This window comes from Nanorana parkeri, unplaced genomic scaffold (genome assembly GCF_000935625.1).
Source record: "Nanorana parkeri isolate BGI_ZX_2015 unplaced genomic scaffold, ASM93562v1 scaffold1277, whole genome shotgun sequence".
Taxonomy (NCBI): domain Eukaryota; kingdom Metazoa; phylum Chordata; class Amphibia; order Anura; family Dicroglossidae; genus Nanorana; species Nanorana parkeri.
The window spans coordinates 105,250-127,024 of record NW_017307545.1 but is presented as its reverse complement, the minus strand read 5'-3'; the positions used below and the strand labels follow the sequence as shown (position 1 = coordinate 127,024).

At 39.8% G+C, this 21,775-nt stretch overlaps 1 protein-coding gene across 1 annotated transcript in view; it reads right to left on the bottom strand.

Annotated features, from left to right (window-relative positions):
- Window positions 1-1,361: 1,361 nt before the first annotated feature.
- STRN (striatin) overlaps window positions 1,362-21,775 on the bottom strand; it is a 121,026-nt gene continuing 100,612 nt past the window's right edge. The window contains exons 12-20 of the mRNA XM_018569027.1: window positions 20,898-21,034; window positions 20,434-20,609; window positions 17,057-17,104; window positions 14,089-14,210; window positions 9,110-9,277; window positions 7,418-7,558; window positions 4,192-4,299; window positions 3,471-3,557; window positions 1,362-2,591 (exon numbers count right to left, since the gene is read on the bottom strand). Coding sequence (XP_018424529.1) covers window positions 2,422-2,591; window positions 3,471-3,557; window positions 4,192-4,299; window positions 7,418-7,558; window positions 9,110-9,277; window positions 14,089-14,210; window positions 17,057-17,104; window positions 20,434-20,609; window positions 20,898-21,034 — 1,157 coding nt within the window. The 3' untranslated portion in view covers window positions 1,362-2,421. The remainder of the gene's footprint in view (window positions 2,592-3,470; window positions 3,558-4,191; window positions 4,300-7,417; window positions 7,559-9,109; window positions 9,278-14,088; window positions 14,211-17,056; window positions 17,105-20,433; window positions 20,610-20,897; window positions 21,035-21,775) is intronic.

The following is a 21,775-nucleotide window of genomic DNA, read 5'->3' as shown; positions in this document are numbered from 1 at the left end:
GACAGCCCAAAGGTTTTGGCTTCAGTTGTACTCTAACTGGTTATTAAACCTCGGCTTGTTATATCTCAGTGTGGTATATAAACTGATAAAGGTTGGGGACCTCTGCAATGATCTGAAAATGTTAGGGCTTTTGGCAATCGGCATTTGTTTTACAAATTCCATCTTACAAATCATGTCAAAGGTAAACCACATCAAATCCGTATGCTGAAAAAACATACTTCATTAATAAATATATTACAGCTGGTTTAGCCAACAATGTTTTGTGAAAAAAATAAAATAACTATAACCATACTGAAAGAGATGCCTCCCCCCCCTATAAACTGGCTCATGGCCATAATGTTCCTCGTGGGTTGTCTGCGTGCTAGCATTTTTTATTTGATAAATTAGGTGAAAGCCATCTATTTTGTTAGCAAACAAAATGTTTCTAATTTAGGTCCTGTTGATACTACTGGTTGACTTTCCATGTTTCTGAGGTACCAGTTAATGCCCATGTAAGTAGCTGCCATGCCACATCTTTACAAAAACAGGTTCTTGCTACAAATCATTCACCTTGGCAATGGATGCAGGGTGAAATGCAAACACTGCAAAAGTCACTGCTGTATGGACTGTGACTGAATCATCCAGCCCAGCTGCTTAAATCCACTGTAGTACTGATCTGTGCAGCACCTACATTAAAGTCTGAGTTGAATGGGGTCTGATACACCTGCATCAACAGCCAAGGCAAGTCAAGAACACCGCTTTTCACTTGTTTGCATAGGCCCTAGTTGTTCATGTTTTCCAGACTACATCTGCACTAATTCGTACATTTAAAGTTAAACTCCAGTCATTTACGACGGATAGTATAGCTCTCCATATACTTTTGGCCTACTGCAGTTCTCATATACAGAAGTTGTAGAGTTGTTTATATACTCCCTTGACAATTCTCAGAAAGCCTTGTATTCTGTGAATTGTGCACAGAATACAAAGGCCTTCTGTGGGCCTTTGTATAAGGGGAGGGGGGACATATAAAAGACAATATGGCTTCTGTGTATGAGAGCTGCAGCAGGCTGAAGTATAATGTGAATGAAACATCAGTGATCCTGGAGGTGGCATACTCATCATGAGAGAACTATTTGGTAGACAACACACTTTAATAAAAAATGTTTTCTTGGAGTTCTGCTTTTAAGTAGGCCCAGCTAATTACTATCTGTGGGGCAAGGGTGAGATTTGGACTCTGCACCATAAGGGTAATGTTACGCTAGCACTTTTCCTTTTTAGGTTTTTCATTGCATTGATCATCACCTTGTAAAAAGTATTTAGTAAGCCAATATTCTCTGCCTTTTCTCGGTGTTAAAGTGAATGAGATACCCTTGGATCCTCTCATACATGCATAAGAACTTACTGTCTGATAAGATAATGGGTACGAAGTAACTGGGAGGAAATTTTTGATAGTAACCAAAGGATGGATTTCAGAAACTCATGTAAAGTCTTATTTTCTAGCATCAACCATTTTTCCCCTTACGGTCAAGTTTTGTCCATTTCATGGAATGAAAACAATTCTAAAAACACTAAATTTTGAGTACCAGCAATACACTGATACAAAAAAACAAAAACAAAAACAAACCTGCAGCAAAACCATGTAGGATTGAAAAAACAAAATTGTAAATTTCTAAGCAAACAGTAAAGAAGAGAAGATCAATATGTGTGTGATGGTGCACATTATAGGCAATATATTCAACGCATGTTTCCCTCTAAGAAACCTAATATATTTTTTTTAAAAGTACATTCAAAGGGCACAAATCTCTATAGTCATAAAATTCTTCAAATATATGTTCTGTTGTACTTTTATACACTGATCTGAGGTGTTACTATCTGCCCAATAGATAGGAACTCTCATTCCCTCTCTGGATTAGCTGCTTCACAATTAGAAAGCCGTGCGATTAGAATTGGGCAGGTCCATGTTTAAAAGAAACCCCAAAAACTTTCTAGAGCTGCTGTTGGTGGGAAACGGGAGTGGCGAGTACTCCTGCTGCATTTCCTATCATGTGGTTACTTGGCATTCCAATGGTCAGCTTTCCCATAATCTGTTCCAGTTGCCACAACCACGTTACATGCTGGCAGATTGGAGCTAATTTGATCCAGGCCTGCCTGGTCAAATGCGCACTCTTAAAAATAAAACTCTGCTACCGTAACTCAGAGGTCATTTGCAAGACAGAATCCTGGCTCCAAGCTCCAGTCGAGTTCGCAGCACCCTGAACAAACCATTAAATTAGAAAACAGCACCCAGCAAAACTAAACCCAAAACATTATTTGTGTATCTTATTCTGATCACTGAACACAAGAGAAGGCGGTCCGGCTAAATCAAATCTTCTGGCATTAGTTTAATGTCTCTGGTTTCACATGGCTGCTTGGGTAAATTAAAAGCTACTAGTAATATTGATGTCATACAAAAACTTTGGCAAGGGCATCAGCGCCCGCACTGGCTATGTAGCATTTTGATGGGTGGAATGCTACATCGTGGATTGATTCATCAGATTTCTTTCGATGAGCTGTAAATTCCTGTATGCACGTCTTGCTTTCCAAGTTCCATAAACGTATAGAACAGTCATGACCTGTAAAACAAGTAAGAGACTTTAATAAAAACACAACAACTTCATGGGCAGACAAAATAATCCTGCAATAGACAGTACAAGATAAACTGATTTTTCATTTTTAGTGTTTGCTAGCTATCAAGGCATGTTTTCCACTAATTGCAGACAGAGGCCATAACACTGAGCAGTACAGCTGGGAAAGGCAACAGCAGTTCGAAAAATGCACTCAACTTTGTGTCCATGTTAGCTTCCCAGTCTGAGCCACTCCTGGGACCCTTTGACTTACATTTGTAATTGCCTATATGACAAGGGGTTTCCATTAGTGCCTCAAGTGTCTTATATCAGAACCTGAACGAGTTGGGCATGGCAAGTAAATAATGTAAAAACTACTTTCATACCCCTCACTCAATTCCATGCTGTTTTAAAGCGTTCACAAAGAGAAAAATGACAGGACCAGGTCTTATGACATATACTTTCCCTGCAGAAAGTCATTTGTAACAATCAATATGCACATTGCGTCCTTTAATTTTCTAAAGTAGCAGTAGGCTGCTGCAGAGGAAATGTGTACTGTAGAACACTTAAAACAGTTGCCATTATTTTATACATGTGCTGAATGTTCAGTATGCACTGTGCCATCCACTACCAGCTGGTAGTGCTGAAAGTGGATACGTTCAGGTTATCACTGCATTCATGAACTCCTATGCAAAGGTTTTTTGCTTTTTTTTTCATGAAGGATTGTTCATTGAATTGGATGTAGGGCAAACTGTAGCGCACCTTTGTATCCAGACAATCTCAGACAGTTAAGTTTAATAACAAAAGAAAAGAAAACAACTTTTGAGTTTATATAAAAAGGTAACATAAAATGAGTATTGCAAATTAACCAATTCCAACTATACTCACTTCCAGACATCAGGTACAATCCATTAGGATCAACAGCTAAACTTGTTACGGCATCTAAATGAGCAACCATTGAATGAATCAGTTTTCCTAGAGAACATGGAAAAAAATATATTAATTATGTTAAAAAAAAAAAGCACAGATCTAATTTATGCCACTTGGAGAAGCAATAGCTGGTCATCCCTACTACAGACACTCAGTTAATTTAATCAGTGCCTACTAGTATACCTCGCCATACAACCTGTCCAATGCATTTTTTTGTAGAGATATACCAGGACCTAAAAACAGCAGTCACATCTAGAAATTTACCTAAGAGTTCTACTTTCATTTGAACCCCCTTGGTTCCTCCACCTCTAATGCGCAACCTATGCTAGCTAGCATATCGGAACTGGCAGAAATTTGAATTCCACAACGCTGCTTGCATTAAAATGTCAGAAGCTAAAGATCAAAAAGTGAATGATATATGTTGCATCACTTGCAACCATCAGCTGTTTTTTGTAAATAATTCCAAATGCAACTCAAATGCAAGAGGATCAACCACCAAAAGGTAGGGGAAAAAAAAACAACAACTTTGTCACAGTTTATCAAAGAGTGGTGTTGTAGCATCCTTTATATTTCTTCCCACCATATTCATGTCCACCTTCTTGAAGGGGCCTCACATAAGATGCAAACATTAAACATAAATTACTTTTTGGTACTTTACTTAGAGAAACAATAAACGTACCTGTATTGTTATCATAAAATTTGATGTGACGATCTTCATGAGCAGTGATGCTGATTGGAAGAGTCGGATGGCTGATTACTCTATTTATCTGGCAGCTAGAATTAACACCTACAGAAAACAATGGATACATAAATCTACCGTAGTAAAGCAATGTCTATGTCAAAGAAAAACTTGTTTTATTTATTACCTAAACTGCACACTTCCATCTAGCACAGGTGTAATACTGACTAGTGGAATGGGGGAGAAAGGATTGACCACCCATCTCCACATCTTAATTTGACATTACAACGTAAGGGATAACAAAAACAGGATACAAGCTGCGGTCTATGGGCATAGATGGAAGGGTGTGTACATGGATAGAGAACTGGCTAAAGGAACGGGTACAGAGAGTATCAATAAATGGCGCCCTCTCAGACTGTGCTAGTGTCATTAGCGGTGTGCCTCAGGGTTCTGTGCTGGGACCCATGCTATTTAACCTGTTTATTAACGACATCGGGGACGGAGTACACAGCGATATCTCAGTGTTTGCTGACGATACCAAAATTGGGAGGGTAATAGAAACGGACCAAGATAGTGTAACATTGCAGGAGGACCTGGATAAAATAGGGGAGTGGGCAACTATACAATTATGGGTATGCCTCTAGGGAACTCTGAAATGGAGAAAGATTTGGGGGTCATTGTAGACCATAAACTCAATAATAGATTACAGTGCCAGGTTGCGGTAAGCAAAGCTAGTAGAGTCCTGTCCTGCATCAAGAAGGGAATGTTTTGCAGGGACAAGTCTATAATTTTGCCACTTTACACATCACTGGGTCTCACCTGGAGTAGGCGGTGCAGTTTTGGGCACCGGTACACAGAAAGGATGTCCTTGAGCTGGAGGGAGTCCAGCGGAGGGCAACCAAACTCAAAGGGATGGAGGACAAGAGCTATGAGACACGGCTACTAAATTTAAATATGTTCACGCTGGAAGTAAGGAGATTAAGGGGGGACATGATTTTCATGTACAAAATGTTCCATAGTCATAGCGACATTAGCAACAAACTCTTCAAGATTAATTCCGTAACAAAGACTAGAGGACACCACCTGAAACTGGTAGAAAAAAAATTCAAACACAAGGGGCGAAGGGGGTTCTTCTCAGTTCGCGCGGTTAGGGTCTGGAACTCACTGCCACAAGCAGTGATTTCAGCTAATAGTGTGGAATCGTTCAAGAAGCTTTTGGACGATTTCCTGAGAAACGGTAATATACAGGGGTACAGGTACTCCTAATAACGAGATGACACAGGGACCCGTACACACACACACACACACACACAATAGGTTGGACTTCATGGACATATGTCTTTATTCAACCTCAAATACTATGCAACTATGTACATACTATATAAATCAGTTCTGGTGTTGGAGTTCATTAAGGGACAAGTTGTTCAGTTATTCTTAAGGCAATTTACTTATACTGCCACCTTCAGGTTTGAGCAAGTACACAAAGAAACCATTAAACCAGCACCCAAGACCAGTAGCACCCCTAGGAAAAGACTACCATCTGAAATAATGATGACCTTCAGCATAAAGTGGAAGACAACCTGTGCCATAGTATCCTTGCAGCCTAGAGGTCCAACGTTAAAGGGGCAACCGAATGATTCTGAGTTCCAGAATACTGACTGAATACTGGGAGATGATCTTCCACCGGCGACCAAGTCCCTTGCATGAGATTATCGAGGACAACTTCCCCCAATTTGACAGGCTGACATCTGTGGTGAGAACATTCCAGACCAGTGAGAAGAAGGATTGACATGAACCCAGGGCCAGACAAGCCTTATTTTAGGGGTTAGACACATGCAATTTTAAAGAGACCTAGCCTTCATATCCCATGCCTCCCAGAATGTTGTGTTAATTTAGCAGGAAACTGGGTATGTGGAACTGCTTCAAAAGAGGCCGCTATTAAGCCTAAGGCCCTCATGCAAAACCAGAGGGGCTCCTGGATTGTGGTCTGCAAACATGGAAGCAGATAGTTTAGAGCTTTTCCTGCGGAAGGAAGACCCTGGACAGACAAGGCCTAGGTACTCCGAATGATGGAGTCCATTCCAGCACAAGAACCATCTGAACCTCTGCAGAGTTTGAGCAGCTTGATGGACACTGACCGGTGGTCTGTCCCAACTGTTTCCTCAGTAGGAGGTCATACGGGCATTATTTACACAAATTTGCACTGCACTCTATACCACCTATGCTCTATTTTATTCAATCAAAATGTATTGTAGTGACGACTTAATATATAATTAATGTGATTAATATTTTATTATTCTATAATAAGAGTTCTACTATTAGGTTGTGGATTGTTTCCTGTCTTTAAACAAGAAGGTGCATCACTATTCGGTTGTGGACTTATTTTGTTATCTATTCTGGTTTTGAGGTTTATGATTTGCAAATACTTTTTATAATAGTGGATCACTATTTGATGTGGACTGTGGTTCTTTTAAGTAAAAAGATCTTTAGCACTACTGAGAACTATTTGTATAAAACACTGGATGTATTTGCTTATGTAATAATAGAAGGAGAGGACATAGAGGATTAATGACAAGTTGACAATGCAGTACATTTTGATTAGATGAAATAGAGCATAGGGGTATAGAGCGCAGTGCAATTTTATGTAGATGATAATTGCACTGGAATTGTTTCTGCGTATATTAAATGTCTTGAATGTACCATTGTACCAAGAAAGTTGATAGAAGAGGGGAAAAAAGAAGAGGAAAAAAAAAATAGGACACCACCAGAAAACTCAGGCATGACAGTTGGATGCAGGGTTGCTAGTGGCTTAACATTTATTTGTTTGCCAATGTCCAAACTTCCTGGAGTCAAAGTTTTATAACCAAATTGTCTTAAGATTGTGCCCTTTAATGAACAAGAATTAAACTTTGTAAACAGTAATATTATCCATCTTGTTTCATTATGCCCATACAGGCACATGAATACTTTTCCCACCATTGAGAAAAGTCCAAATTTAGCAAGTATGTTTTAAACACACAAACAACTTTCATAATATCTAAGCAATGAAGATGCAAACGTGAATAAAAGCGCACTAAAAACTTAATAAAAAACAGTCTTTCAGTGTAATATGCCAGTGTACATCTTTTTCATGCCAAAGATAGCAGGATTTAATTTCTTTGAAACTCTTAGATACATTAGAACATATCTGTAATAATCAAGATGATATTGGGTATTGGAGACATACCTGTATCTATGCAAGACTCTAATGTTAGAACTTTCTGGTGTGTTTCCAAGTTAAAGATGCTTGTGTGACCATTGCTAAATGATGCAACCATATGGGCTGGATCGCTACTTACTAGGTCCAAAGACGCGGGAATACCGAATTCTTCAAAAGCAAAAAAAAAAAGCATTACAAACTACAAACAAAGCATAACATTATGAAATTAATATTAATGAACATTTTTCCATTATACAACATCAATTTAGTTGTTGCTCGCAGGTTAGAGGGAACCTCACAAGAGGGATGTTATCTCTCAGCGTTAAAGCCAACACTCACTTATAGAGGTCACAATTGACTGAGTCCCAAAGATACTGCTAGTTCTACCGCATACTTCTTGCAGCACCACCCAGTGACATTCCTGCCCCGGGTATGCCAATTATCAGCCATCTTGCTGCTGTAGGTACATAGCTGGGGCAGACCTTCAACTTAAATACTGGCGACATGGAAATTATTTTCTTTTTATAGGCTCTCTATGATTCTCCTTCCCCATCTCCTATATTCTGAAAACTGCTGACTGAAGTTAGTCAGCAGAACAGAGCTCAGCAGCAACTGAAAACATTTGGTTTCAGAGTATAAAAGATCTATGCTCAAGCGATCTATCCCATTCATGATAGAGAAGGATATTCTAACCTACACAATGTAGGTCATTCAGCACTGCATATAAAAACACTAACACACAAAAAAATTATTTAACAAATCTTCACACAGTTATAATTATTAAGCCCATGTTTAACTGTTGGCTTCTCCTATTGTGCAAACACAGCTTTATTATGTAATGGTTATTCATTACAGAGCATTTAGAGTCATTTGTAAAAAATAAATAAAAAAAAAAGGAGATCTAAGGAGCTCAATGACATTTCAACTTGTCCATTACTTAACCTGTGAGGGCTGCCCCAGTATCAAGAAAAAGAATAAAGAACAGAATTACATTATGCCCTAAATATGCAGTTTCCCAGATACAACTAAACCATCAATGGGAAACCAAAGTGCAGCTTACTTCTACCCTCTTCACCTGTTTGGGAATCTTTAAAACCATAATCCTCACACTAAAAAAGTGCTATATCTGTGTGGAAAATTCTACATATACTATGACAGAAGTTGCCTGTACATATAGAATCCTTACAAGCATGAGCACAGTAATATAACTAAATTACCACTGATCCGTTACACTATATACTGTGCCTTGCGGTCTCTTTTTTTTTTAAGGATTACTTTAGTGCAAACACAAGATATCAAAACAAAAAAATCATAAAGCTGTACAAGGCACTTTCTGGACTAATGGATTATGTACACATTTTTGTGTAGAAAATTAAAGGCGAAGAAATAATATTAAATGGTCTAAAATAAGCAAGTGAGCTGAAATTCCAGGCTTTTTCTTTGTAACTGGAATAAAAAATATTGGTGGCATTTATATTGTTTAGTAGTAATTAACACCAAAACAAACAAAAAAAACTACATAAATAATAAGATAAGGTAATTTCTACATATACTGCAAATCCACTTTGGTTTAAATCTCTGTATGTATTAATATAGAGGTCACCTCATCAGACAGCTACCATATTTCACACTTTTAACTCATCTGAAAGAGCTTGCTTATGTACATAAAAATAAGCACTATAAAAGCATAAAAACAGCATCCAACTGCTAGTATGTTACCTTGGCTGTCATTAAATATGGTTAATGCAGGAGAGGCTTCCAAAGCATTCCAAACTCTTATTGTGCCATCTCCTGAGGCAGACAACAAGCGCTGGTGAGCTGTGCTGTACACCAAGCCCCACACAGCATCGGTGTGGCCTTCATATGCCCCTCGTAGTACAGAAGGATCTGTTTGGGGAGGGGGAAACAGATTCAAGTCACATTACATTTTAAGGCTATAAACTATAACTATAAACAAACTATAAAAAGTGCTCAAAGCATTTGCATTGTGGAATTCTACTGAACAAATATGATTTGTGATACTGTGCGACTACAAAAGCATGTAGATTGTCTCAGCCATTTATCACTAGGTCAGAAGAAACCATAATTCAGAGAAATAAGCAAAATACACAGTAATGTCATTTAGGACAGAATGATTAAAGGGCTTATTTACACAAGATGCCAATAAAAATACACAAAGTATCTCAAGCAGCTTACAATGTGACATTTTTTAAAAATTGTTGGCTAGAGTCCGTAAGGATTAGAAACCCCCGTCAGGATTCAACTGCTAGACAGATTTCATGTCATGTGACAACGGTTTCACCTGACAGGAAACCATAGCAACTCTCACGCAGCAAAACTGGCAAATAAAAACCACGTACTTAACATAGTTAGTTTCTTTAAGTTCATTAAGGAACACAAGATCACAAGTAATTCAGAGACAGCTGGGTTATACTGCCACCTACAATAAGAATCGGACACTGGCAAACAAAAACACTATTACCAGGTCAGGTGTAACCCCTCCCACTCCTATCATGCTTCAGTTTTGTAAAAAAAAAAAAGCAATATTAGGAGTAGATCACAAACACAACGGGTAGGACCTGTGCACCTTAATTAAATTCCAGAAACATTTTACGGTAAGTACAAAAATCCTGTTTTTTTATCGTTCATTAAGGGACACAGGGCTAGAAGTAATTCAGAGACAACTAGGACCTCCAAAAGCAGTCACACTGAGGGATGGGAAATGGCAAACAAAAAAAAAAAAACTCAACAAGCTCACACAACAAAAAGTTGCTACAGCTGCTGGAAACGTCAGACAAGGATTCTGGAGGGTAAGGCATAGAAGCATAAACGGCCCCCTTCATTCTGAGTCAGCTATCATGATAGTGATTTTGGTAATGAAATCCAACATGGCTAAAGAGAACTCCTCCCTGGATAAGGCAGAGGAGGGAGCCACACTTGAAAGACTATAGAAGACTCTGAGGAGTGTGTGGTCTCAGGCTATGAATGTCAGGTCCCAAAGTAGGGACGCTACAGGCCTTCTAGTGGATCATGAACTGGAGAGGACTGCAGGATGGTTCCCCTTGCATTTGGGATGCAAGGCATTGCACTGCTGGACTAAGGCACCTTAATTTAAGACGCCAAGTAAAAACTTTGCATACACATAAATCATCTGCGGAGAGCTGGAGAGGTTTAGAATGGTCGGAGTAACGCACACATTCTACGCAAAGACACTCAGGTAATAACTGCAAGCCTCTTCTAAATAGAGCAATGGCAGGCACAACTACACTGCAGATAGCGACGCAGCACTAGAGATGGGAAGGGCAGGGGGGGAAAAAGAAATGGAAAAATAGTTTGTTTTCCGTTTTTTTACAAAGCAGTTTGTTTTTTTCAAAAAAAATGTAAATTAAAAAAAAAGTGTGGAATATGTTCTTTTATCTTATATCTTTGACATGGTATTAAGACTATATAACATGAAGACCTTAATGAAAGATTTGAGACTTTATGTAAAGTCTTAAATTATTGCACATTCTCTCAGCTGAAGACAAGCAAATCCTGGAATACAATTCAAGTAACAATGTACTTCTCAATGCAGTTCTCAAACTCAAAAAGAAATATGCATTTCTGCCACTAGGGGCACTGCAGAGGAAACACTCCAGTTTAGTTAGCTTGTGGGCGCCATCTTGTACTTCCTATAGTTGGGTGATTGTTGGTATGATAGTAGATGATATTTTCTGTCCTCTCAGGCCTTAATTGACAGGTAGGAGGCTACATTTGTCTGACAAATTAGTTTCTCTTTATAATGTTCTACACCAGTGGTTCTCAACCTGTGTAACCTCAGGACCCACATTTGTCCTTGGTCAATAAGTCATGACCCAAGTTGCACTACAATGGAACGCACAGCATTGTGGTACTGCATGTTCCGAAGCGGGCAATAGAACTGTGGGTGGGAGGTGCATTTGGGGTGTCATTCACATGAATGGCAATGACTTTTCACACCAAAACGCATGGTTGGTGCTATTGCAAAGCACAGTGCGATTTTGTACAGGACTGTGCAATTAACGCACTGTACTAATGTGAACGGGCCCTCAAAAACACACAACCACAGACACAATCTCACCCACTGCAAACAAAATTTTTTTTTTTAAGATCTACCCAGTCTCCTTACCTTATGAGAAGGGGATCCTTAGCCTGGGGTCCGGTGTGGGCTGCTGTACTGTGCAAGAGCTCCATCCATGTGTGCAGTGCTTGTACAGCTCCCTTGCACATCCTGCAGAGGTGCCCAGAGCCAGTATGTTACATCACACAGGTCCAGGCACCACTACAGAACAAGCGAGGGAGCTGTAAACAATTCACATATGGATGGAGCCCAGCCTACCTCAAGCTGACACTCGGCGCCGGGCAGCATATTTTGAACGGCTGCTTATCGCGAGAACTGACAGTGCTGCGCTAGGGGGAGGCTGAGGAGCCTCTCACCTAGAAAAGTGGAAGGCACACGGGGACCCACTGAACACAGGGTCGCAATCCACTTTTGGGTCGCGATCCACCAGTTGAGAACCAAGGTTCTACACCATCACAGTATAATGTTTACCTATAATCTGCTCAGTAAATTGTTTTAAATCCTCCTCTCAGTAAAATGGTGAGACCAACATCTAGAGTTTAGAAACATTTCCACAGTGCAACTTCAACTAAGAGCAAAGCTGCAATTTGCAAATATAAAATAGAATTTTAAAAAGCAAGTTTAGTTTATTAACTGAACAAGCAGTACTTTTATGTCAAGCATAATGCTTTTATATACACTGCACTTCACGTTCTAGTGTAACAAAAGACTTTCAATTTGTAAAAATACTCCACACTGAATTTTTTTTTTAACTTTTTTCGAAAATGTCAGTTTTTTCATGGCTTCAAAATTTCCAGAAATTCCATCTCTACACAGCACTAATATTTCCAGCAAGTTACCCTTTTTTGTGGAAACAATTGGAGCAGGAAAAATAACAGGGGGACAAATGATAGCCTGCCATGGTTATGTATATCAGACTAGAGTCCAGATAACTCAACACACTACACAAGGGAGGGCCCCTAGCCTGAAAGTCACATCCCAAGTCACCTTCACTCTATCCATGGGCATTTCTGAAGAGAGTCTGAAGAGACTGGGTCACAAGCAGAGGCCGTGCCACTGCTTTGGACCGATTATGTGCTCTGCAGCTAACACAGTATATAACATCTGGAGAGCAACACAAGCAGAGCCCAGTGACTGAGGGTCATATTCAAGGACAGGCCCCAAAATCTTTAGTCCGGAGGAGTCTGGGTACAGCCTCCAAGGCAAGCATTGAGAATTAGCTGATCCTCCAGATAGCTGCAAAGTACAGCACAAGTCTTGACTGACAAAAAAAAAAGAAAGAAAGAAAAATGCCTAGAATAAAGGCTAACGTTTTCTCACTAAATAAAAGTAGTAGAGTAGTACTAAATAAAAAAAATATGAGTAGAGTATAGAAAGGCTAATCCTGTGAGTTTTTATTTGCACTCTGTGTTCTTGTTTCAGAGATTCCCTGCCTGCTGAAATTGAGATTGTCATGATAGTAAAAGAGGTGAAGTCTCTAAATGAGGCCTGCATGGTAGTATAACCCAGACTAGGGGTTCTAAATCGTTCCCACCCAACCCTAAGCAAAAAATGGTTAGGCTGGACATGCACTGCATGTTAGTGTGAGCAATTCTCAGAGCTGTGGAAAAATGAAGATGAATGCCCTGGTGAGACAAGACCCACTGATGTCAATACATTTTGCCCAGTTGCGAATTCCTGCATGCATCACATTAAGCCTGAGATCAAACACAGTGACCTTCTAGACAAATTAGATGCATTCATACCCAGTGGTTAGGGATTAGCTCAATGAGCACACAAACCAACCCATAACCATAGAGTATACCTTTGGATAAACACTGGTAGGTGGAGCTCTGAAGCCACATCTGCCCTTAAAAGTCATTTGCCCATGCTTCCCACAATTTGTTTCTCTAATTTACTTATCAGCACTTCCTCCCATCCAGCAAAACCGGCCTTTTTTCATCCCTTACAGCTCCTGTCACATGCTTAAGAGCTTTGGACAGTACATAAAATACATAAAGATTTTTAAAAGAAATTGGACCTATGACAGTACTTGCTGACCTATTTTGAACTCGAGTAAAGTGAAGCGGGACGGTGTCAAGTCACGTCAACTACTCTCCCCAACATGTCACCACAGGTGCTGAAAACACTAATGCACTAGGGAAATGTAGTCTGACTAATGCCTGCAGAATGATGAGCAGGCACTGCTGCCCTCTTTTCTACTGCAACGGAAAATAGGGAAAAGGACGACACTTCAGCTTCTTGTGGTAAGGCTGGATAATTATTTTAAAAAGATATATAAAATTTGATTGCAGTGAAAAAGGTAAAATAGCCATTTGAGGTGTAGTCTGTTCATCCACAAAGTTTTATAAATAAAAGGTAAAGATGTGCTAACTTTAACCAACCAAAACATACCTGAGAGAGAAAAGATCTTCTAAATTTATAATCACACAAGAGTGGGTTTGGAGAGAAAACAAAGGTGAGCCCTACTTACCAACAGTGACTTTGTAAAGTGAACAGCCTCTATTTTGTTTTGTAAATGAACACTATTGTGTACCATTAATGAAATCTAGAATAAAATGACGACAAAATACTAACACTACTGTTACAACTAACTTACCATAAGAATCATATGGATCGACATTCGGATTTGGTGTATTCCAGCTCTGGATAATGCCATCTGTTCCTCCACTGTAACACTGCTCCCCGTTACTGCTCGTAACCACACACAGAACTGGACCTCTGAAAAACAGTGAGTGTAGGGTTTATTCCCACCATATCACTGGTCACATATTTATTGTATAACTAAAGGCTTCTGAATGACCATCTTAACAAGTACTAAATCCAGGTACTATGTAAAGCAAAAGCCTCAAAAGTACATGCTCCTCCTCCCAGACACTGCAGCTTAAAGTGGACAGGTTTCAGCAGAGGAAATGCTACCAAGTGAGAAAGCACTACGCAGGTCTAGTTGTAGCCGATTCCTGATTGACAAACTACAGGCTTGTGAATCAGCAGTGGCAACGGTGTTGGCCCCGGCAACATTTTTCCATCCCATTGTAGTGCCAGCAGACACAGCCTATATGAAAGCAGCAGTGCAGCATTACAGCCACCCCATTGTAGGAAGCTGCATTAGCTTTACTTCACTTGCACGCTCAACAGGTAGTTGAGGGGGACCAAGATAATACTATAAGAGCAAATACACGTACAATGAGTGCTGCAGCAGATATTTTGTTAATAGGACGCCATAGTTCTACTTTAATATTTTGGTTTGAACCAAAACATGATCACACTGAAATGAACATAAAGCCCCTGGCAAAGCCACACATTTGCCTGGAAAGCAGATATGTATTTACAAGCTTCATGAGAATACACATAATGACAAATACATTTCCTTCCACTATTAACAATGACCCTGAACTCCAGTGGCCGAGGATCGTTTGTATTTGATAAGATAACTGCACACTTGTGCTCATACATACTGCATGTGTGTGGAAGGCTTTACATATTTTACATCATAAACCAAGGCTGAAAGGATAACATTTTATAGGGAATGCATAGTGGTTTTCTATATTTTTTACTATGGCCAAGACCACAAAAATGATATATTTCTTCTAATATTAGGAAATTTGGCCTAAATATTATGTAGTCTAGTATCCAGCCAGGAGGTGGCTCTTAATGCCTTCTACCTCTCTTATTACAGCCTGATGTAAAACTTGCTTACAGGCGCTATATATATATATCTATCTATATATATATATCTATCTATCTATATTTTTTTTTATATTTTTTTAAACCAAACATGAAAATCCTATCAATAAACTGACCAAAACATTTCAACTTGCCTTTTTACTTAAAACTGAGCAGACATCTTTGTAAAATGTAAATTGCATTAACAGTGTCCATGTGTTAAAACGCAATACTGTAAACAGATATATTCGATTATAATCGATTATGTCGATTAGTTGTTGCAGCCCTAGTAAAAACGTTTATATACAAATCCATTTAATCATCTTCCTGTTTGTTCTGTGAGCCCTAGAACCAGGGTAGTTCACAATGCAAATATCAACTTTTACATGTCTAAAGTCAAGCATGGTTGGACAGGCAAGGCACATTGCTCTGGTGTATGCAGGTATGCTAGAGCAACATATTTGGAGCTCGAGCCATTTGCACTTTGAACACCCCGATTTTAGAGCTATGCCTGTATTAAGAAGAAACTGAACTCTGAAAGCTGTGGCCAAAAAAAGGCAGATAACGACAAAGAACTAGTAACTAGTATTGACTGTGAACCGCAGCTATTTCCCCAATTACTGACTTCTGCTTCACTCCATGCAGAGTCTCTATATGGAGGCAGCCATCTTGCTAGATAGAGGCAGGACTTTGGTTCCTCGTGTTAGAGCTTCCAGCAAGGAGAACAGTTAGGAGATTTGGAGTGAGATCACTACTGTTCTAAGACGTGCAGTCAGAGGCAGCAGTGCCTTAGACGAACACCTAGACACACTTACATATCAGGAAGTGCACGGCTATTTTTCCAGAGGAATTCAAAACAAGTGGCAAAGGGTACTGCTAAGGCACAACTGACACTACTAGATATTCCCTACAACATAGAAACTCACTGAGTTCAGTTCCACTTAAAACGTTTGCAGTTTGCATACCATCACTTTATTATACTTATTTAATCAGTCCCAACATATCCTGCAAAGCTTTACACAAAGCTATTGGCATCTGTTCATGCAAAGTAGCTTACAACTGGATTTTGCCTCTAATGCCAATCAACCATTTGCTTGATTTAAATGGAAGCCAAAAAACCAGGGAAGAAGCCAGTGTACCTACTGGAATGTATCAAACAGAGGGAGAATAATCCATAGTTTTCAGTGAACTAAAACCTGGAGTCTTCAGTGCTAACCACCAAGCAACTATGCGGCCCCATTTTTCAATTTAATGATAACTGAGTAAAGCTGGCCTTATGTTTGCTAAACAACACTTGCTCTACTGTGTTCTTCATTTTTAGAGCGGAGGCAAAACATGTTCAGACAGCAAAATGACAAGAAGTATGTTACTGCCAACAGGCAGATTCTAAGTGTGCAGAATTATGGTAAACTTATTTTGTGTTCACGATGCAACACAAAAAGCACAGGCATGCATGAAAAATTTATGTGCATACGTAAATTAATCTGGGAATGCCTAGCCTACAGTTGAATAACTACGTTTTTAATGCAGAATGACAGAAGAGATGGATACAGCCACGTCACCACAGGCATCCTGCCTGTCGCAGTCTCACAGGCACATCAGCTCTTGAATGCACTACATAACGTTGCTAGGCATCATTTGTACACGGCAAGTTAGCTTTAATAGTTCTGATAACTAACGGTCCTGTTTGTTCATGGTGCGGGAATTTCAGAGAGACAACATTAGATTCACTGGACAGGTGAGTATGTTATTTGGGAACAATGCCGCACAAAAGGTAAGAGGGATTATAAATATTTAGTATAGTGAGAATGAAGAATAATGTTAACCTCCATTCAACTCTTACAAGAAAACCACTCCAGTAATTCAAATTGACATAGAATAAAAAGAACATTTCATTTTACCTGTGTGCTCTGAATGTGTAAATTGGTTCAACGTCAAGAGCTGCGCTTCTAAAAAAAACAATAAAAAATATAAATTCCAAAACTAAATTAAAGGCTACATTTACACCATATGCAACTCATAATTAATTGACAAAAAACGATCAGAAAAACTACATGAGAATCTGTTACGGTCTGTACTGACTCTAGCAAGTGACCAGTATTTAGAATTACTCCCCACCCAATATGTTAAGATGGAATCTCATAACAGTGGGCAGCATCTTACCCTGCCACTATCATTTGCTTCACTCTGTACCATGTGTAGTTGAGAATGTCTGCAGCTTAACAGCTAAAGTCACTGCCAGTCTGCTGCACTATAAATGGTAAAAAAAGGAAAGGTTGTCCAAGGGTGATATGTTTGGATGGCTTCACAGGTAGAGGGCCAATGCAGAAAAGGTTCTCTGGCACTATGACGTTATCTAGTATGCTCTCCAATGGATTAGAAATACAGTACATTGATAACGTACTTAGGACTTAAAGAAGCTTGGCTGAAATGATGAGCCCAGTCTGTAGGTAACAGCGTTGGTCTGCAAAATCTCAAAACCTAAAAATGTGGGTTCTGCTTGTTTTTTTTTTTTTTTTAAAACACTGAAATGCACACTGAAGATAAAGTGGGAGTAAAAGAAGCCCCATCATGTTCATGACAGCAAGAATAACACATAGCATTGCTGACGATAGGCACAAGATGTAATAATAAACCCCATTGTTGGTGTCAGTGGCTGCAATTACCACATCAACATTGGTGTCGGTGGTCGCAAAATTTGCATTGGTGACAGTGGAAGCAATAATAACCCTCAGCATTGGTGTCAGTGGCAGTTCGGTTAACCTCACTCCCCAAACTGGTAGCCAGTGGCAGTGCTAACTTCCACCCTTGCCATAGTGATCAGTGGCAGTTCTACTTAATCCCTTGACAAAGCCCTCCCATCACCACCCCACACATACTTGGTTACTGGCAGTATTATTTATAGAAGAGAGCATTCCAGCACACTGAACCTCTCAGCTGCTCTACAAAGTACCTATTAATGCCCAACTGGTGGCAGACCCAGCAGGCAGCATGTTAATCACTAGGGGTGCAGACAGCATGCATAAACTGCCTAAGCAAATTATACAAGACTTCCCTGACAACTGCCAAACAGGTGTCGCTGCAAGATCAGGCTGGAACTTCACTTCACTTCGTGTTGGTTATTCACCCGGTATTTTTGATAATAGCGGTCATCAGCGGCTTCTGAGCCGCTGATGACAGCTATTAATTTAAAGGGGACAGTCTGCTGAACAGTTATACTATAAGCTGATGGTCGCTAAAGCGACCATCAGCTTATAGTAGAACTGTAAATGCCAGGTCCGTATGGCATACTGACCTGGCCAGCTGGAAGCACTTTTGTAGGTCCGTATGCCATACGTCCTTGGCAGCGAAAGGGTTAACACCTGGAGTGTCGAAGGAAGACTAGATCAGATCTGTTTGCAACATACTGTTAGCACAAGAAAGGCGGCCACAATTTTCTCACTGTAAGTACATTCACATGACATCCTAATTGGGATTGGGTGGTGACAGGGTCTCTAATGTGTGGGCAATAGTGACCTTCCACAGAATTAAAAAACACACAAGAACAGGACAGTGATGTGTTAGGGGCTTACAGTGGTCAGAGCTGAACTTAAAATTTCTGATTCACACATTTCGGCCTTTGCTAGTAGCATAGGGTAGCATAGGATAGCATAGGCTTTTTGCGGCACTGTCCCTGTGTGTTGTAAACTCTGAAGAAAATTCTACTGGGTCCTATAAGGCCTGGTTCACACCTGGGTGTTTTACAGCGCGTTCCTACGCTCTGTAAAACGCTCAACATGTAAAAAACCAATGATCGCCTATGGGCATGGTTCCCACCTGGGCGTTTTACAATGCGTAGGAACGCGCTGCCCTACGCCCAAAGAAGTACAGGAGCTTCTTTGGGGCGTATTTGCCGCGCGTATCCATTGGGATACAGCCAGGTAGCCCTCGGAAACGCACGTTTGTCGTGCATTTTTTAACCGTGAAACGCAGTAAAAACACGCATATTTTCGATAGGCTGGGTTCACACCTAGGCGTAAGTTATGTACAGTGTGGCAGCTATACTCTCGTTACCAGGTCACGTCTTCTACTGCCTTGGTTCTCAACTGGTGGGTCAGTGGGTCATCACGTGCCTTCAACTTTTCTAGGTGAGAGGCTCCTCTGCCTCCCCCTAGCGCAGGGCTGTCAGTTCTTGCGTCAAGCAGCCATTCAAAATATGCTGCCCGGTGCAGAGTGTCAGCTTGAGGTGGGGTGGGCTGGAACTATGGCCGCGAGGGAGCTCCAGCCATACGTGCATTGCTAACAGCTCCTTCATGTGTCCTATAGAGGTGCCTGGCCTGGAGTGAAATCACATTCTGGCTCCCGGCACCTCTACAGGGGACACAAGGAAGCTGCACAAGCAATGCTCGTACGCCCGCACTACGGTACCCTAATTCCGTTCATTCCATTGCAGTGCGACTTGGGTCGCGACTTAATGACCAAGGGAAAATGTGGGTCCTGAGGTTACACAGGTTGAGAACCACTGTTCTACTGTATAGGGTCGAATACTTTCGCAGCCTTAATTAAAATATAAATGTTGCACAAACGTTTGACGAGTGCAGAGTGCTCAAAACATATTCCTTTTTACATATAAAATAGAATTTTAAGTCATGCAAAGAGCGGATTAGTTCACAAAAATAAGAAAGGGGTTTCGCTTAAGATCAACTTGATCAAGGCTGAGAGCATTTAACATGACTTTTCTCGTAATCTATATTAACATCCATTAGGGCTGCTTTGGTCAATTATATTGATTCTGTCTAATCTACTACAGTGACAATATACAGTACCAGGTCATACAAATTCATCTGCTCTTGCTTCGATATTAATGTAAAACAAAAAGATTCAAAGAAGGTTAAAGCTCATGGGAAACAAATGATCACTGAAGTAAAAAAAAAAACCATACTAAATACTAAAATAAATGCTTATAATAAAAGGAGATATATAAATATTTTGTATATGACTGAAAAAAACATTAGTCTAACTTAACCAAAAACCTAAGCATTATTAATAGAATCCTATAGGAGTTGAGTGTCAATTACAATATACCCATGAAATCATCTTTGGTTACCCAAATAAACTAATAGTTTATCTTCTATCTGTAGAATACATTGAGCACATCACATAATGCACACAACCAGCTTTACATTAATTAGGCCACAACACAGTAATAAACATTGCTAAGCAACCATAGTTCACAAAAGTGGTTTCACTTAATAGGCAGCTGCAGGTTTAAGGATAACTAAAAAGCAAATGAACACACTTTTTTGCTGGAGCAGTCTTTTGTAGATTCCACATTTTTAATGTATGGTCTTCTGATGCAGTTATCAAGACTGGCTCCGTTGGATGGAATGCAAGGCCCCGAATTCCATCGAAATGACTTCTAAGAGTAAATTTAGGATTCCAGGTTTTTCTAAGGGCATCTTTATTGTTTGGAATCTGCAAAAAAAAGTAACATGTAAACTTTAAAGCCCAATTTACATCTAAGCAATGCAGTAACACACATTGCCACATGAACCACAGTGTGGTGCCATTCATTCTGAACTGCACTCTGGTGCATTATTACAGTAGTGGGCAATACACTGACAATGCAGTACACCACAACACAACACACATGCAGCCTGCAGGTTGAAGAAAATGTTACAGTGTATAGGCAGCTTAAATGAAAGAAAAAAAAATATCTGCATGACTTAGAAGCTTATAGAGTACATATACTATAGAACTTACATCATATGTCAAGGAGTCTGCCTCATTGGCTACTGTAAGTCCTGCCAATTCTCCTAAACCCATTTCATTTTCTAATGCTTCATCAGGTCCCATAATAAAAGATTTTCCAGATGATGGTGGAAATGTTAATGCTTCAACTAGAAAAAAAAAAAGGAGAGAAAAAAATGTACTCAGCTCAAGAAATAACCATCTTTAAGCAGACGTTTTACTACAATGCAAGGTCTACTTATTACACAATGCCAAAGCCCTCCATAAAAACACCACTTGTGGAGAAAGGCTACTATACTTGCCTAATACTTGGCTATCGCTATGGTGCCTAAGCAATGGTGAAACCATGATCATTTAGGCAGGATCCTGGGTATGTTGAGGATTGCAAAACGTATGAGAAGATAATCCTGCACTGTGTGCTGGATTTGAGAGCCTCACCCCCAGGATAGTTACATTAAAAAAAAAAAAGACCACCCATAGAGTTCAGCCAATAGAAAAATTAATAAACTGAAAGCCTACATATATTTTTAACACAGGTGTAATGAGTAGGGTGGGCCACTAGGTCATATGCGGACCTTGAATTTTAGTGCACGTTTCAATTAAAGTTTCAAAAGCACTGATAATTTATGGATATATTAGCATTATAGCTGGCTATATTTGCTGATCAATATACAGCGTATGTTTCAAAAATGATGTATAGAATATACATTTCTCCCCCACAGAACAAGCAAGACTGCTCAACAGGTGTGAAATAGAACTCTAGTTCAAAATTGCAAGCTGGCGTTCTTTTTAGATGGTTCCAGTAATGTTACAGCAGGTACACGGACTGGGTTAACAACTGTATAGTCTCGAACTGAAGGAATTACGGGGGGGGGGGGGGGGCGCTGACA